Below are 19410 nucleotides of genomic sequence, written 5' to 3' on the forward strand. Positions count from 1 at the left end.
GTCTTCTTTGATCTTAAAGTAGTTCTTCAAAACTTCAAGGTGTGTTTGTGTTCATTATCCTGCTGCAGATTGAGTCCTTCTCTTCACAAAGATGCTTCCTTTCAGTGGAACAAGTTCCGTTGATTTGCTTCAATTTGAATATTCCATGTTTCACTGTTGGTTTGAAACTCTTCGGTATCCTTCCACCTCCTACTGGTCTCCTTACATACACTCTTCTGTTACTGCAGCAAATCTTTAACTTGGATTAATCAGTAAATAGGACTCCACTGTGAAATAGTGGTGTGTCTGAGCTCAAACCAAGTATCTGTCCTTGTTTCTCCTCCTGATCAGTGGTTTAGAAATTCAGCTTGTCCTCTGAGAACACCACTAGACAGCTTTCTTTTGACAGGACTTTTGTCGATTAGAGTTTTGTATTCTTTATTCAGAAGAACCTGAATCTGAGATGCAGTTGCTTTTCTATCAGTAAACAAAGCTTGATGTATTGATCCTCTGATGGTTTTGTCACTTGCAGTGATTTGGATACAACAGATCCAGTCTTTCAGGATGTCACGCTCTGCCCGCTGACAAACCTTTAATCTAGTCATGATTTGGTGATGAGAAAGCTCCTCTTTGCTCTGAACAACAACCGCAATTTGACGCATTTTCTTTCACCGTTCTGTTGCCATGTTTTCCACCATCAGTGCTACTTAGTGAGCAACATTGAGCTGAAAACTTGACGCACAACATATATGTAAGCAGGTGAGGATGGTTGTAATTTGACTTACTTGAACAAACCTCTGATGAATCGATCAAAACCGCCTGAGCGACATCTGAGTGCTGCATCAATTAAAGGATACAACTCTAAGAAATTTGACCTTTGTTACAAAGAGATTAGCATGGTCAATGCTATAAATGTACTTAAATGTGATTGCTAACCTAGAAATAGTTCAGAATCTGAAATATTTAATCTTTTTACATGCCAAAACTTCTTGTGTTTCAAGATGTTTCTGAACTTTGTTACTATTTACAGGTTTTCTTGAAAATATAACAGATATTTGATGTTGTCTTTTGGATCCCACTGTACATATATCGGCAAGACTCTGGTGCTTTTACCTTTGACCGTGCCATAACTATGTATAATTGTATTTACAAAATGTACACCGGTCATTTTTGTACCTCTCTAAGTAGCTTCATGTAAAAAACTCAAATGGCGATCTTGGCAACTTTTATTAAAGTTTACTTGTCTTACCAATTTTCAGTTAAACATTTATATTTTTTGTCATTTGTAGCTGCCTTTAATCTGAGGTTCATAGCATCTGCTGAAAGAATTGTTGGTGCTGAAAATTCTCACAAATCCTGACCAATTGGCTACTTGAAATGAACTACTTCATTCAACATTTCAATTGCAAAAATGTTTAGAGTTGCTCCTGTAAAAAGCCTGCCATCACAGAGAAAGATAAAAGGCCTGATGAATGGCATGGTACTTCCTTGTATATTTTTGCATTTTTGGCCACTGAAGTTGTTTCTGATAGAACCTAGAGTTGCAACCATGACTATAAAATGCTAATCATCCTAAAACATAAATGCGTCACACATCTTTAACCTGTCAGCACAGAAAATCGATAACAATCACCACAGGTTCGAGGTGGGTGCTGGAGATTAGCGTCACGAATTCAGCATCTGACCAAATGTCAAACATGATCACAATCTGCTCTTCTGTTCCTGAGTGATTAAGTTGAATGATGGCCAGAAAAGTGTTTTTTTTTTTAGGAACATTAGGACATCACAGTGAAGCTGACCTTTAACATTTTGGATATAAAGTGTCATCTCTTTATCATTTTATCCTATTAGATTTGTGTGATTGATTAACGGATGCATTTTTGAGTTATTGAGGTCACAGTTCATCCAAGAGCCCAAGTGAGGATTTGTTCAAAATATAAAGAAATTTTCCTATGGCATTCCTGACGTATCATGTTACTGACAGATGGACAGACAACCTGAAAACATATTACCTGCATGCGTATTTCAGGAATATACAAATGGTCACAAGTGCTGCATAACAAGGACCTAATTTGTGACATCTTAGTAGAACTTCCTGTGTAACAAATACATTTAGTGTAACATTTAATGTCATATGTTTGCCATTTTATTACTTCCCATTGAAGTTACTAGATAGACAGACAGAGCATGTCACCTAATTTCATCAGCTTTCTTGAATTTAATGGTCTTAAGTACAACTTTTGACCTTTGCTGCATTTTCTCTCCCTTTAGCAATCCCTAGACAGAGAGGAACAAAAGGGAAGTGTTTTAAATCTATATAATGAAGGTGGAGAGTGAAAAGTTACCGATTAAGTCACAATAGCCACATTAATGGGAAACACGGCAGGTTGAAATATACTGAAATTATCCTTTAATTCAGTTTTTCTGAAGTCAAATTCTACCTAATCAAGCTTCCCATTATACCAGCTGTCTGAGGCTAATGACCTCCTAATCCAATATTCTAAGTAGAAAGCTAAATGTCGAATTCAGACTGCAGTAGCCATATTAGTGGGAGATACGCCAGGCTGAACTAGAATTATACTTTAACAGCTTCAGTTAAAGAGATCTTACAGATAATGCTGGAACATGTGTGTTTGGACAGCAGATAAAAGATGTCAGTCAATATGTGATCTGATAAAATGCCGATGAGAATGAATGTAAGGCCGTCTGTTAAACTGCTGTGTCCCAGCTGCTGCAACAAGCAACAGAATATTCATCTGAACGAGCCTAAAAGTACCAAAATGAACCACTAACTTCCCTTCTTGCTGACATAAACATCAGTATTCTGAACAGAACTCTGGGTTCCCATTCAGTTACTTGCATTTCAATGAAATGACACCACAGGAGTTCAGAGACACCATCCAGTGTGTCCAGAACTTATTCCCACACTCAGTGGTTGGAATATAAATGAGCTGATTAAATGAGATGCGGTTCTGCTCATTTGTTTTAGGTTTTGCCCCCTGGCTATAGACTTGCACTATTTTTCCTAATTTATGCATCGTCATCAATATAACATCCTGCATGTTTCTTTCCATTGTGTTCTAATGGGCAGCTTTGGTCATTTAGCCATTTAAAGATTAGCTGTAAACTGCTGTAATGCAGCTTTGAGTTTCTCTCCCTGCTAATGATTACCACCCTAATGTCTACAACCAACAGAACACTTGTACAGCAACTTGCAGTGAAGGAGAACTTGCAGTTTTTCCAAAGAAATCAGCATTGTTTGGGGCAGATCAACACTTTTAAAGCAGATTCCCATAATCTTGATGTTTAGCTGCTCAGGCGAAATGACTCACACCTTCTTTAGAAATTAATTTTCTGTTTCTGGGAAGAAAATGATTGTGTAAAGTCCTACAGTTGTCCCCTCTGAGTTTGACATGTGCCAGCTGAGGTCGGTCAGTAAGTTGTATGAAGACAGATGCCGACATTAGATGGATGTTTAATGCTCATATCAATGTACTGTCACCATAAATCTTTATTTTTTAAGAGGTGGATTTGGTTCCATTTTTCTTCTTTCTTTTAATTCTCTATCGACAGTCTGAACAAATCAGTGGTAGAGTTTGATCAGATAAAAACTGTGATTCATCTCAAAAAGCAGGCCAACTCTTTCTGTCCTCATGTTGGCAATTCAGTGCCAGTTCAAACAGTTTACATCTGATTCTCAGTGCTGCAGCTTTGTTATGTTGAGCGAGATCACCTGCGGATGTTATCTATAAATCCACCAGACTCCAGAATAAACACAACCCAACTCTCTCTAAACTTTACATTAAAAAACAAGCTGCAGGCAGAGAGTTCTCAAGGACAACAATCCGTCCACCTGGGCTTATTCTCAGAGACGCTGGGAACTGTTTGTCTGATTTAAAGTTACTGTAGACTGCTCAGTTTAAAAGTATCAGTTTAACCCTTTAAGCCCTCGACTGTTTTTTGAAGTGTTACCTGAAAAAGCATCCCTAAATTCAGATGGTAACAACTCCACGTTTTGTGAGGTCAAAATGAACAAGCTTTGGGCTCTGTGGATGAGAAACACTTTGGAGAAATTAGAAATACAATAATTCTCGTTATCCAGATCAGAGTGAGATTTTTTTAAAAACTAAAAACTTCAGAAAATGTTCATATATTAAGCTCTTTTTTACTAAAGGTTAACTGCAGCTGCACTGAGGGTCAAGGTTCATGAAAATAACTCCCCCTGTTAGGCATTTGCATTGACTTTCACACAGATCTTCAACGATAAGACCAGTGTTTATGCATGTTTAACCAATTCACTGACATCTCATGTAATTTCCTGCTGTCCATCTCTGTTTTTTTCTGTTTTTGCCCCCTTCAGTGTAGCATTACAGTATAAAAAAGATGCTTAAAATTTGGCATTGAAACTTCATTTTTGACTTGAGAAACAAGTCAGTTCAACTTTAAAATGAGCCGTTTGACATCATGGGAAATATGTTTAGTCCATTCACACCCACGTTAGATTAGTGTCACTAATACTAGTCACTAAGAAGACTCTCTGCACCAGTGTAGCTGGAGCCAGCAGCTTAGCGCAGCACAAAGACTGGACCTTCCCAAAGTCTCCATTGGAGGCCTGGCAGTTACAACTGCAACAACAAGATGCAACATGTTTAACATTTGTGAGGTTTAGATGTACTGGTGGGTGGATCTGGTTAGTTTTCAACAGGCTGACTGTCTTCCAATTCTTAGTTTTTATGCTGAGTCAGTGTAACCAGCTGCTGGTTGTAGTGACATATCTGAGAGCTCAACTACCTCCTACATGAAAGTAAATTTCACAAAAAGCTGCACTTTATGGCAACTTGGATGCCAGCTCTCAAAAGAGGTCACAAAAATTGAAATATTTGTACATACAATTACATATAAACCATGCAAAGCACCATCTGCCTTCGCTCTGGAACAGCTATTAAATGGACTTTATTTTTTCCTGGCTTCTGTCGACATAAATATGCCAATTATTTCGTTGACAAAAATGTAAATGGTGCTAGTTCTATCAGTTATGAAACATATGGGTGTGCGAGCAGAGCATCCCGACATGCATCCTGCAGAATTAAACCTGGAATGAAGACAGAGTCTTCAACTCGTCCCACAAGCTGCAGAACGTGTCTGTACCTGTCCATAGAGATCAAGTTACTTTGCAGGAAACACTTGTTTTTATCTAAACAAAAAGGCCTGTGGCAAACCATAATCTCAGCTACAATCCGACCATTAAACCAAAACTCCGATGCATTGTTGTAAGAGAAATCATCCAGAGCTACGCCTCAATACTGCGGTAAATACGGCCAACACACACCTGTAGTTGTATTTCTAGTTTTTCTCCTTTGCTATAATTGTCTCTTGTTCTAAAAGCAAAATTTCTCACAGCTATCACAAGAAAAAATATGGAGTGTTTTTGTACAACTGGCAGTACTTTGAGGACATAGCAATCTACAGAGGCAACAAATCCTTTTCAGGACACAATGTAGTAATTGTTTGGCACATGAATTAAAGCAATGGAAGACGCAGTGTGTTTGGGAAGTAATCTTTTCTTTGCTTTCTTTAAACCACAAAGTTTACCCAAAAAACAAACGTACAAACAAAAAGCCCCACTCAGCTGTGCGATTGTCTGTCTACAATAGGTACACTGGAGTTGTATTTACAGGAAAATTGATTCTTTCAGCAGTGCTGCTGCTCATTTCAGTGTGCAAGCATACTGCAGGTTATCTGACTTCTACAAACAAATCCAGGAAAAGCACATTCATGAGAAGTCTAATCTTTCAAATCTCCTTACAGCCCATTCTGCGGGGCCTGAAACTAGACATACATGTGCAGAATTACTTTTTAGGGTACGTATGCACAGGGTGTTGCATAACAGCTGTGTTTTTCCAAGCTGTGGCATGTTAAGGCTGAGTGTATTATTTATGTACAGGCTACATATGAATGGCATGCTTGAAAAAAATACTTTCCTCAAGGCTGGACAACGCCTCTAATCACAGAAGGTTTCCCCCGCTTTTCTGGGTTTATATGAATGCCAGAAAGTGGCAACAAAGAAAACAAGAAGTGTGTTTTCAAAGTGAACAGGGTCAGTCTAGTGTGGTGACGTCAGGCGGCGGAGCTCAAGGTCTCGCTTCCTCAGAGTTCAACATGTTCTGTCACAGTCGAGGGGCGGAAGCAGCCTGACGTAGTGGCCTGACTGAAGCTTTTTACAGATTTGATCTTGTTTGGTCTTATTCAGGTTATTCAGATGTTCAAAATCCTGCTGCTCAGAAAACCAACTTCTTTCACAAATGATGCAATTGACAGTTGCAGTTGCAGTAGCTCAGCACAAAGACCAGATCCAACCACAAGTCTGCCCCTGCCCACTGCTGACTAACACCACCCACCTCAGTGTGCCGATGCTGGTGGCAGATCTGGTTTGTTTGTTAAGGCGAGTCCAGAACAAGGAACACAGTTGCTTTAGTCAGTTGGGCATTTATTAAATTAAGAGGGTTTCTCATCTTTTTTGCAGTTTTTCAACCCAAAATAGCAACAAAAAAAAACATTAAACGAGTGTAAGACACCTGTCAGTGTCATAAAATGCCTGCTTTTCAGAGATCTGAATGCAGATTTACACGGAAAGCAGTGATCCTGTGTGTGTTGAGCTTATACTTCTACACACTAATCCAACTGAGCGGCGTTGAATTCCAAGAGACTCTCAACTGAGCACTATGACCTGCAAGACTAAAATCACATGACCAATTGAGCTCTGAGATTTAATGATCGCTGCTTGTTTGTTAGATCAATCTGTTTACTAAGAATGTCACAGTATCATAAATTCAGTAGTCTGCACCAATATCAAAATACTGAATCAATCAAATGAATACATTTCAAAATAAACTATACTACATATACTTGTTCTATTCATGAATATTTAAGGATATAAACAATTCCACAACACTGATGTTCAGTTAACAACTGAAACTCACTCACATTGATTTCCATGTACCGATCCATATGTCTGTCTTGGAGGTGCTTTGATGCTTTGAATTTGAAATGCTAGATGACACAGTTTGTTTAGGCTACTTGTTTTGGTCGTCTCTAACTTGTCCCTGATCTTGGGACACAAACACTAAACTGGTTCTTGGGGCGGTTATTTTCCCCAAAGCTGCAGTGGACAGAATTTTCACCTGCACAATCTGCAGCACCTTAGCTACCTACAATACCGTTGAAGTCTGCTAACTATTTCTGGTAACACAAGCTATTATTACAATAGTACAGAATTTAACAGACAGCACTTGTGTGAGTTTCTTTTTGAAAGCGGGCAGTTCTTATAGTCTCTACTTTTTCTCTAGACATCAGAAACAGAGTTGATGGAGATTTAGATGAAGGCAAATGACCCCAACAATCAAAAATTTGAAGAAAACTTTGTAATAAAACTGAATTTGAAAGGTTACTCATTTTGAATAAACTCTTACGTGTTTTTTTTTTTTTTTTGCATTGGTCTCATCACATCTCATAGAGGTGAAAGAAATATGTGACAAAATGATTAAGAAACAGCATTTTTCTCTTAGTTACAGTGAAGTTCATTGACTTTCTAAGGATTTTTGTATTATGTGTTTCTTCACGCTTTAGATTCTTCTATAATGCAAATACTAAAAACTAGCCCACTGACTGCTGTCTCTGTCAGCAATAGATCTACATGGTACCTCAATTAAAGCCATTTAAAGTTACGCTAAATCAAAGATGGAGAATGCCTTTTTTCTCAGTCACCACCTGAGGCTCTGCAGAGCAACGTAGTGCTGCCACCAGTGGTTGGAGGCTGAACTGCAAATGGCATTGGACAGTTTCCATGTAGCAATGCAACTTTAAAGTTTCAAATCTAGTCCAGCTTGAGTAAGTCATGAAGGACAAAGCGAAGTCCACAAACTCTGCCACAGGTGCAGAATAAATGCTTCTTGATGTTTTTCACAGTCTTTAAGTCGAAACATTTGTTTAATGTGTTATGGTGTACCATCAAATTTTAAAACAGTAGCTGAAATGAGTGCATAGTTGCCATCAATATGTTGTATAAATAATTTAAAAAGACCTACAAACCTTGTTTTGTGAGAAGTCAGCTTATTTTTTTTCTTCGCTTTAAAATATCATGTCTAAATGTTTGGAAGGAGAAATATCAGATTCTTGGAGTTCTTATAAAGAGGCCCTGTTGGTGCCACATAGAGTGAATAATCACAGATTTTGTTTTGCAGTTTAAGTCGTCATCATGTCAGGGACACTGGTGTCATCACTGTCTCTCAGCAGGACATTTTGTTTTTACGCTCTTTGGTAGACATTATGGGCACAAATTATGTCCCACTTTCATTACTAATGTTTAGTTTGGTTTTAAAAAAGGGTCACAGGACTGAATTTTAATATCTTAACTGAATGTTCTCATAAGTTTATCAAAGAAAGAGTCTAGCAAAAAAAAAAAATGCAATAAATTAACATGTAATGCTTGTAATTTTTCCACACAAGATAATTGTTTGGCACTCTATCAGCGGGATACTTGACAGTTTTATGAATATATTTGTCTGAAATGGAGTGAAATGATCAACATTAGGCCTGGGAATAATTGATTAGATTGTGGTTAACTGACATTTTTGGATTTTTATCTATAATTTTGAAACAAGTCTTGATCCAAAATCGATCCTACTATGAGGTGATTGTCAGGAAATCCATTTAGCTTGACCTTTTACTGAACTATTTTTTGGTGGTGAGGCAAATTTTAGAATAAATTGTATTTTAATGCCACATTTCCATTGTATTATTATGTCCTAGATCGTGTGTTTTTGTTTGTTTGTTTTTATTGTAGCTAATTTTGAATGCCTTCTGCTCCATGAGGCACTTGGTAGACTATTTTTAAGATAGTTCCAACAAAGATCTGCTGTGTAATGGATTCATTATTTGTAGCACAACTGTGAAAATACAGCAATTACTTTGGATCCAAGCCACAGACAATTTCCCAAAATATAAGAACAATATTACTTTTTTCATTTGCCCTATGGTTACTTCGTTGTACAAGATTTGCAGTGAGTTCATGTTGACCTCTGTGTTGCAACATACTGCATGTCCAGGGCCTTTCCTGAACAGCTGATGAGGGCTGAAGTGAAACGAAGGGGAGGGACTGAACCCCGCAGGAAGGTGGAGGGCAGAGCTTCGTTTCAATAAAGTCCCTGGTGTCTGTTGCCTGCTTTTATCTCTGTGTTCTGGTGAGTGAAATCTGTCGTCATTGCACAGCGAGAGGAGGATTTGATAAGAAAGCAGCAGTGAACCGTTGGTAATCAGAGCAGCAGCAGCAGGAGGCAAGAGGATGCACCGGAGGAGGCAGAAAGTTTTTCAGAAGTTAGTTTTTGGATGAAGTGCAAGTTGTATTTTCAGATTTTGACAATGTTGCTCCGGCTTCTTTCAAGTGCAAACAAGTTTCCAACTCTGGACTGGAAATACTGGCGTTAAGAAGAGTTGTTGAAGTGTTTGGACCAACCATGAATAATCAGTCGATGACAGGGAGGACCATGGTCCCGACCATTCCGTCCGTTATGTTCATTTTCGGGGTGGTTGGCAATGTCATCGCCATCGTGGTTCTTTGTAAATCCCGCAAAGAACAGAAGGAGACTACGTTTTATACGCTGGTGTGTGGACTGGCGGTCACGGACCTCCTGGGCACACTGCTGGCCAGTCCGGTCACCATCGCCATTTATGTGAAAGGTTCGTGGCCCGGAGAGGACCCGCTGTGCCAGTACTTTGGTTTCACCATGCTCTTCTTCTCTCTGGCCGGGCTCAGCATCATCTGTGCCATGTCAGTGGAGAGGTACATCGCTATAAACCATGCCTACTTCTACAATGACTTTGTGGACCAAAAACTGGCGGGTTTGACTCTCGTAGCGATCTACGTCTCCAACGCACTTTTCTGCGCTCTACCGATTATGGGCTTTGGACAGGTGAAGAAACAATACCCGCAAACTTGGTGTTTTTTAGAGTGGAGGAGCAACAAGACCAGCGATGCCGCCTACTCCTACATGTACGCGGGGTTCAGCTCTCTGCTCATTCTCGTCACTGTTATTTGTAACGTGCTGGTGTGTGGGGCTTTGATCCGAATGCACCGGCGCTTCGTGCGCAGGATGTCACTGGGAACCGATCTGGGGCGCAACGTGGACCCGCGGAGGAGAGGACGCAGCTTTGGTCGTCTGGCTGGTGCAGAGATTCAGATGGTCATTTTGCTGATAGGCACATCGGCAGTGATCCTCATCTGCTCCATCCCACTTGTTGTAAGTTATTTTTTCTGCGCTGAATCTAACCATTACGCACGCTTTACGCACGGTTCCATGCGTAACTGTTTAGACAGGCAATGTGATCCAAATCCCAGTGGATGATTTAAAAGCAAAGTTGAAACATGAATATTTTTTGTACTGAATAACTTGTCCTTGCACTATTTAAGCCATGACGCTCATACTTCCCCCTACCCATTCATCATGTTCTTGCACAGCTATTATTAGAGTTGTTTTTTGTGTGGTTCGATCCAAACCCAAGTGTGTGATATTTTTATTTTTGGTCTCTCAAACACACATGCAAACCTTAAACTGTACTACATCTATCCATTCTCTTCTCTGCTGCAGGCTCAGGTATTTCTGAACCAGCTTTACAAGACTCCAGTGGAGCTGCGGCTGGATAAAAACCCTGATCTACGAGCAATACGCTTTGCCTCCTTTAACCCTATTCTTGATCCCTGGATCTACATCCTGCTCCGCAAGGCTGTTCTCCTCAAGCTCATCGACAAGATCAAGTGCCTGTTTTGTAAAATGGGAGAAAGGAGGCAACAGAGACAGGGAACCTTCCCCTGCATAGACGCTCATCAGCTGTCCTCGGTCATCTCTAACCGGGACTCTCAGTCTTTGGTGTCTCATGACCTGCGAGATGTCACCAGCACCTCCCAGACTTTCCTCTATCTGCCAGAGGGAAGTGAATTGTACACTGGAAACTGTCATAAGGCAGACAGACTCTCTCATTCGCAACCGTCTTCGGTCAGAAACTCGCAAGTTTCTTATTCATCTGAGAAGGGCGGCATTGAGGCTGAGACCAGAGAAATGACAAATGTAACCACAGCTTTTTCAGCCTTGCCTTGTCCAAAAGATCCAGCACTTCAGGTGACGTTGAACACTGAGACGGTGGAGGAGAAATGCATCTGACTCAACACTAAATGAGGAGACAGTTCTCATGTTGCTCTGAGGTAGATGATCTACTGAATTACTTCTCCATCAGAGAACTCTGAGACCCCTGAAAGAATAGGGGTAGGCACATAAAAACAATAATAATAAATGACTCTTGAAGAAGTGCTGTGAACTCTGTCGTCCTGTTTTTATCTCAGCACCCAGCTACCTCAGCGATGACTGTTTCTGACTGTGCAAGCAGATGTTGTCATTTTGCCCAAGACAGATGCTAATCAGAGATCCCTGATGGAAAAAGCTTATCCTTCCTAATTTCACCTGCTTTGCTCAATCATTGTGGAAACCTTCACTGTAAAGTAGATGAGGCCAGTAATTTAGAATAATTGAGTCACAAACCCATGGTTGATATAGTAAAGAAAACAGTTCTTAAAGTGATTCTAATGAGTAATCACTCATATGTGAGCTGCCGTTGTAAGGATCAGTACCTTCAGACAAACTCTGTTGTACGCTGGTTTTTAAAGGACTTGGTTCCATGACTAATGTGCAGCATAGTTTTATAATGTGGTGAACACTGATGTTTTTGTTCCTCAGCCCTGGAATATGCACAAATATGTCATCTCAAATTATAAAACAAAATGATTTTCCATGTTTCAGTGAAGGTACAAAGATCCCTGTGCCATAGTTATTAGCATCAAACTACTTAATTCTGACTGGAAATTATGAACATTGTTCCCCCAGTTACAGAAAATGTGGTTTAAATCAGCAGACAGATGTTGATTCATGTGGAGTATTAAGCTGTCAGGTCGAGGAAAATGGTGTTTCTGAATGATCGATGTTTTGTAAAATAGTTTTTGTAATAAAATTATTCTTCTCTACGAGAAGCTTCTAATCAGCAAATCTCTACAGTGTTGGGGCTACCAGTGTAAAATGTAAATTTGTGCACAGTTATGAATCGTGTGAGTGATGTAGTTTGACCAGTATTCATGTTCACTGATTGCTTCCAGGATTAGAGTCCAGAAAGTCCGACTTGAAAAGCTTATTTACAAAATTGTATGTATCATTTAGGTCTGCAGCTAACAGTTATTTCCATCTGTAATTATTCTTATTCAATTTTAAATGTCTAACATTGTGAAAAATTCCCACATCTCAGTTTCCAGGAGCCCAATGTGATGTTTTTCAAATTGCTAATTTTTTGCAAAAGACAAAGATATTAATTTACAATGATATAAAAACAGAGAAACACATACTTAGTAAGCTGGTACCAGATTTTTTTTATATTATTATTATTTTTTTTTTTTTTGGTTTTTGCTTGCTAACTGACACAACACCTGCCAGTTTGAGTTTCAGTACTAATTAGGCAAAAATCCAAAATTTCTTAATTAGGCATCTTGCAAAAGCGCCAGTATTTTGTCAAGCAAATCCATATTATCTATCATATTCCCTCAGAACATGTTTGTGATTCTGTTCTGTAATGCATCTGTTCCATTGGCAGAGTTCCTCTTTTTAATGTCGCAAAACATCAGCTGACACCTTCTGCAGCTGGTTTACCAATACAAAATACAACAGACTGAACTTTTGAACTGCTGTTTGTGTGAACTTCTTCTCTCAAATGAGCTTTTTGTCTTCGAAGCACATAGTCTGTCTCCTTCAGCCTGTTATTAAATCGTCTCAGATTGTTTCTTAATGTCCTGGATTAAATTCTCGCTTTTCTTGTTTATCTTGTTGCTGTTAATTTTAGACAAAGTTGTTTGTGCATGTAAAAACAGGGAATTAATGCCCCTCTAGTTTGTGCAGTGTGATATTTAGTTGAAGTTATTGTGACAGAAGAAAATAGGTCATTTTAATTTATTTTTAATCTGTAAATTATGCACTTTATTTTGTATTTTGCTCATGTTTTAAGGTAAAAAAAATTGTGGACATATAGTTGTTGTTTATTTGCTGTTGTATCACTTTTCATTTCTGTAAACATGAATAGCAAAACTGAACAATAATTAAGAATTTCTGTGTGATCAGGAATACAAATTTGCCTTTGACATGTTGTTATATGTTGGTGGAACTTCATAACACGAGCATCGAGTTTCTCACACTCATTTTTTATTCTGGCTTGGATTTGGTGAGATCATCTTATGACCCCCATTAGTTCAGACAAATGACCCTGAGAAGAGCATGCTACCACTTTCCCAATATTTACAGACAAATAAACAAAAGCATAACACACTGTGATTCGGTTACATAAAAAATCAATTGGATCTTGGTAATGTGGCAGATAGATAATGCCAGACACTCTGAGAAACAGAAGAAAACAGAGAGAGTCTTAGTTCTGATGGAAAAAAAAATAGAAAGATCAGGATCTCAGGAAGTAGACCTGGCCGACAGAGCTTCTCCTCTGAAACAGTAAACACAATCTAAGGCTCCAATTCAATGCAATTAAACTTGAACAAGCAATGAAGCGTCTTGGGCAAAGATGGAGTGTCAGAGTATCCTCCAGACTCTGGGAATAACACACATTGATTGAATTTAACCGTGAAAAATGGGATCTTACAGTAGCAGGATGCTGTGATACACGGAACAATTCATGAAGATTCTCGGCGATTCGATCACCAGAGTCTGCAGCAGCTAATTAAATGTTTAAATGGGGAAGCAGTGAGGCAGATGTTTACCGTCTGTGTGAGCAGGTGTACATTCACAACGTGTACAAGTGCACAGGATCCCCTCACTGACCTCAGATAAGTTGAAACCAAGTCTACTCCAAGTTTTAGCACCACACGAGGATTATTTTAGTGGTTTAGAGGCAGTAATAGTTGGATCAACTTGACCTGTGTGGTGTTAGAGAGCTGCTTTACATCAGTGGGGTCCTTCAGTGACGCTCTGCACTGCGTCACCTCTGTGCTTATTGATGAACAGCAGAAAGCACCTGCTGCTCCATCGCATCTGCTGTCACAGTCAGTTGAAAAGGACACAAAACAATTCCAGTCAGGAAATCTGCCAGAACCAAAGCAGCGCCGGAGCAGGAGCTTATAAATGTCTTAGAGCCTGTGTTTCATCCCTCGAGCGGTGGAGAAAATAGGAGTGAAATGTAATCCAGACAGAACATATGCCTCAGAGGTGTGTTTGGTGTGGCTTCTCTCACTTTAGTATGAAGAACATCTTTTTTCCATGTCACATCAGTGAGCTAACATCCCATCAGGAACAGTGAGGCCTTGTGTGGTGATGAATTTGAGTGCTTATGGGGACACTTTGCACAAATTACCAAAATATATTTTCTCATAGTTTTGGTTTCGCTTTTCCAGGTGCGCTGTTGTCAGTTGTTACCTCAGACAGTTTTAATTTGAACAATTTTTTCAGCAGCGCCAAAGAAAACCGCTCACAGTAAGGTCTGCTGATTATCCACAGCAACAATAACACTAATTCTGGAAGATGCATACGAGTTTTGTTTTTTAAATGTTTTCTTTTTTAATGCTGCAAGCGCTCCAAAGCAAATCCCATTTACTCTTATTGTTTCAAAGTAACACACAACTTGCCCACCACTAACACGCAAAGACCCATTTTATTATCCTGGGGAACAGTACAGTCAGTGAAAACAGGTGTGTTTCTAAAATCTGTTTTCATGGATGGAGTATCTTGGCTTATGCCTGGCGTTAAATGTTTTATAGAAATTGTATGTTGCAAGCTGTGAAATCTGTAAAATATGTTTTTACCATGCAACAAGTGTCTATTGTTTGAGTTGGCATGAATATTATAACTTCAGGGGAGAGGTTACTGTGAGTCCATGGTGCTTTTCAACAAGAAACAACCAACCATCAAGTTAAATTTTTATCATGTGCACCACTAACAGCAGGGGAGAGAGACATATGGTGCTGATCAAACTTATCTTACAATTTGCAAATGAAATCACATTTGTAAGTTATTTTTGTGACCATTTTAAATGAATTTAGCAGCTATAGTGCTGCATTGTGTAAAGTAACACCTCTGACTGGCTTCTTCTCAGTTGCACCAGCTGCTAAAGCTCATTGGTACAGTTGTGTTTAGCCACGTCTGTCACACCAAAATTACATAAAACACACAATTTCTCTAAGACAAAGGTGAAATAACTGAAGCCGGTTTTCCGAAATTAAAGCTCTATGGCTGTTACATCATCATGTCACTATGTTAAGTAACACTAAGGGTGTTGTAGAAAGAAAAACATGACACTCCCACTTCCCAAGTACTGAGTTGCAAAGTGCATGATCCTCATTTTCAGGGCTTGACCATTATTAGCAATATAAAAAAAACAGGATATGTCAGTCTGCTGCACCTCAGTGCTGCACTGGGTTTAAAATCTCTCATTCGTCTTCCAATTTTATGGAAGTGCGGGATTAAATTCCTTACATGCTCTTTTGAAGTGGTAGCATAAATCTCAGAGCAGATATTTTACAAAGAAAACTGTCTGTATGTATACATAAAGGAAACGTGTGTGTGGTGTTGTTTTTTTGTGTAATTTCAGTAAACTGACCCTTTAATTCCAACTGAATCTTAAAACAGTAAAAACTAGCTCCAGTGCTGTGGTGTACCTCCTGTTTAACATGTCCAGCTGAGCACTGATGTTTTTTTAAATGACAAACTGGTTCATTCTACCATGTGTGATGATAAGTGCACAAACAGACAAAGCAATACTTCAAATTAACATACAGTAGTCTTTTTTTTTTTGTTAATTTTGGCCTTTTTGTCCTCAGTAGGAATCAGTGCTCCCAGCAGAACATTCAGTCCAGTAGCAGACAGCAGTGTGAACAGCTCCGGGGCAGGAATTAGTCGCCCTCCTGACTGTGTTAAATCCCACACAAATATACAGCATTTTGAGCGACTGATTTCAAAGGTTTTAAAGCAGCATTATGTGTTCCAGCAAGTTCCCATGAAATCAGCAGCTAATTGGTAACTTTGATCTCTGCTGTTATATAATACCCGTGCAAATAGGAAAAACTTCACCACATGAGATGACCTGTTAGACAACAGACACACAAATGCAGAGCTTTTCTAAATCTGTTCTGCTTTTTGGTGGGAAATGAAAGGTTTTTTTTTTTTTTTTTTTTTTTATAGATTTTAAAGCAACTCATCTAATTATAAATTTTTGTGGTGTGGTGTGCTGTTTTTCCAGAGCAGACAACAGTGTCCCGTAACAATAAAAGTATTATAGCATCTGGTAATGATGCTGATGTGTGTCATTGCGTGTGTGTGTGTGTGTGGGTGTATTCATGAGGGTCATATTTATCAAACAATTTTCCAGCGTCCACAGTAGGTCATTTCTGAGAGTTTAGAGTTCACTGAGTCAGTAATATCCACAAGTTTCCAATTCATATTAGTCACAGACCACCCAGGAATTTTTTTATTGCTTGTGCAAACTACACGTTGCAGAGGAAATTGGCTGCAGGAGGTCAAAATGAAGCCTTAACTACTGAAATCATCCAACACTTGCTGTGAGTTCATATCTAGCTAATCATCCCAGCTGTTTGTCATGCTCTTGCATTGAAAAACAACAAGCAACACAGGAATGAATGCATATGTTCAAAATAACAGGTCTCCAACTAGTTTGCAAGCCTGTAGCTTTAAAGATTTGCACTCACTGGCAAATTTATAGTGATAAAATCGATCGTTGCAGTTTTCATTCATTCATTCTGGTTGTCTGTTGTCCATGTTATAAGTCTGCTGTTGTTTCCGGTCCGTCATTCCCACCTTCCCTGCTTCCTGCCAGCATGGTCACCTCATGTTCTGCTGTCTCCTCGCTAATCTGCATCCACTTCCCTTCATTTATATACCAGCCGTTCTCCATTCATTCTCAGCCGGTATGTCTTTGAGTTATTTCCACTTTGTTCCAGCAGTTTTGTTTGTTTTTGACCATTTTGTCTGTAACTTTGACCCTAATTACAATCTAGTTCTTTTGCCTGGTTAAAAGTAAAGCAAAGACTTTTACTCGTAAACTTGAAATTTACTTCACTTTGTATGTTTTTTTTCTCAAAATCCATAGTAACTTTTGAAATCCTGGCTCCCTGATTTCAGACAGAAGTGGACCACTCATTTCTTTTATTTCAAGCTGCCAATCATCAGTATTGCTTACTGAAATTCTAGCTATTGCTGGTATATTTCATCAGCTGTAGTGATCAAATGACGCTAAGATAAGTCTTTGGCTTATTTCTAATGAAGCTTATGTGCACATTCGGCCAGGAAAGTCATTGCCATTCTGTCTCCATTGCTCTCAGTGAATATAAACTCTTCCTGTTGCTCCTTCCTCTTCATCACTTCCATTTTCCCACACTGTCAAAATCACTTCACTCTCAATTTCATACTCTACTCTCATACAATAATCCATTTGCCTGCGATTTGTTGGAGAAATATCATGGCAGCTCATATCCTTGAAAAGGAAAACAAACACACTGCTGGGCTGTTGGCAATATTATACACAATATGGAGAATAAAAGCACATCATTGCATTAGTGGAAAAACCTCACTCCTCTCTCCGCTAAAGAAGAATGACTGCTTATTTATAACAGTGAACATATATATATTTTTTCCAATTAGTCTGTGAAAGGTTGTAAGTTTAAACCCTATGGTGCAGTTTTCTGTACCATGTAAAACTTTAAGTCCTTCATTCTTTAGGCAGAACAGCTTCCCACAGATGAGACTGAGGCATCTCCTTACAAGGACCTGAAGCCTCGGTTACACTTCAGAAGTTGACCGAAGAGCCTCTTCAGACTGAAAATCTCTATTTTTGACTCTGGTTGTACGACTTAAATTATGATAAGCAGCAGTCAACCTGTAACTCTGAACACATAAGATTCTGGTTCAATGTAAATGATTAAACTTATAAGCAAATGGTTGTTAGAAACAGAAGATTTTTAGAGTATTAACATTTATTGCTAAATAAATGATAACCTAGGAGTGTAAAATTAATTTCATTTTCATAGATCTCTGAGTTTATCAGCTCCTAGACATTTTATTATAAATCTGTCATCCCTTCTATCCCACTGATCATGTATGATGTATGTATGTATGATGTCCATTAGCCATCTGTTAACTTGTGTCCATCGCCACCAGCATCAAGACTCTGTTGAGGATCTCCCCTCATCCAACTCTATCTTCATCTGGGATTCTACTCTATAATTTCACTTTTCAACCAGAGTCCAACCAAAAAATACTTTTATTTAATATGCTTCTGTTTTTAGAATAAACTCTTGTTCTTCATTTTTACATGAACTCTCCTAAACTGAAATCTTTCCAGCTGTTTTGTAATTAAACTTTAGAGCAATTTTGGCAAACTGAACACTTTTTTAGTTGATATAAGGCAGCAGCAGTGTAAACTTCCTTACATTTTTTTAAGGACAACACTACAACCTCTACAACTTAACCTCTGATAGGATTCAAACTTTATTCCAACTTGCACCAGAACAGCAACCAGCTTTCTCTGTTACAGTTAACCAGAAAACAGCCAAAGCCTGAACTCCAACTAAATAGAAAAGTGTCACAGAAAGCAGCAAACTGGAGGGATTCAACGCAAAACCTGTTGTTTTATATACAGGAATATATTACACAGTGGGCATGCTGTACTCATATTATTGAAAGTAATACTTACTTGCACTGCAATTACCTAAGTATTTTTGCCTCTTTTGCTCAAATATATAAATGAATGTCTTTTATAATCAAAGCAAACTGGTTCATAAAATGCTGATTAAAGCCTTGCAGCTTATGTGAGAGCAGATAACACACAGTTTAAGCAACTGTTTACAATGTTGTTCTTGTACTTTTGGTTTCAAAAAGGTTCAAGATGAATGACACCCTCCAAACTCTTTAAATGCAGAGTATTTCTTTTATTAACAACCCATTCATGCTGTTTCAGAGAAAATTCAAAGCCTGACTGACCTGCAGTGTCGTGAAGCAAGCAGACAGTTAAAACTGTAGCATCAGCAAACGGACTGCCATCTGAGTAGAGCAAATCCTTAAAAGGCCTTTTTTTTCACTATGCTTCGTTTTGAGAATGCCTGCTTAAATATATAAACAAAGAGGGAAGTAGTTAAAACAGAGAACACATGAGTCAAGTTATCATATTTTTTCCTAGAAATCTGGTCACATAAATTATTTATAGTTTCAAAAAGTTTCATATTTTTACTGGCTGATACTCATGTTTGGAGGGGGAGAAGTTCTTAGAAGCCAGCTGTCAGGTAAAAACTGTTTTCTGATTAAAATTTTAAAAGGAGAAACAAGAAAATCACTA

General features: G+C 38.7%; 1 protein-coding gene across 1 annotated transcript; it reads left to right on the plus strand.

The window, feature by feature from the left end:
* Positions 1-9038: 9038 nt before the first annotated feature.
* On the plus strand, positions 9039-13193 carry ptger4a (prostaglandin E receptor 4 (subtype EP4) a). Its single transcript, XM_023277680.3, has 2 exons — positions 9039-10274; positions 10623-13193. Exons 1-2 carry the CDS (start codon positions 9492-9494, stop codon positions 11190-11192), a joined length of 1353 nt encoding a protein of 450 aa, XP_023133448.1. The 5' UTR covers positions 9039-9491; the 3' UTR covers positions 11193-13193.
* The last annotated feature ends 6217 nt before the right edge of the window (positions 13194-19410 follow it).

The sequence above is a fragment of the Amphiprion ocellaris genome, chromosome 6 (genome assembly GCF_022539595.1).
Source record: "Amphiprion ocellaris isolate individual 3 ecotype Okinawa chromosome 6, ASM2253959v1, whole genome shotgun sequence".
NCBI lineage: Eukaryota > Metazoa > Chordata > Actinopteri > Pomacentridae > Amphiprion > Amphiprion ocellaris.

Bases quoted from the DNA above. Each gene is read 5' to 3' on its own strand.
- ptger4a (XM_023277680.3), top strand. From the start codon at position 9,492: ATGAATAATCAGTCGATGACAGGGAGGACCATGGTCCCGACCATTCCG. The intron at 10,275-10,622 runs GTAAGTTATTTT...TCTCTGCTGCAG, and splicing joins TCTGCTCCATCCCACTTGTT to GCTCAGGTATTTCTGAACCA.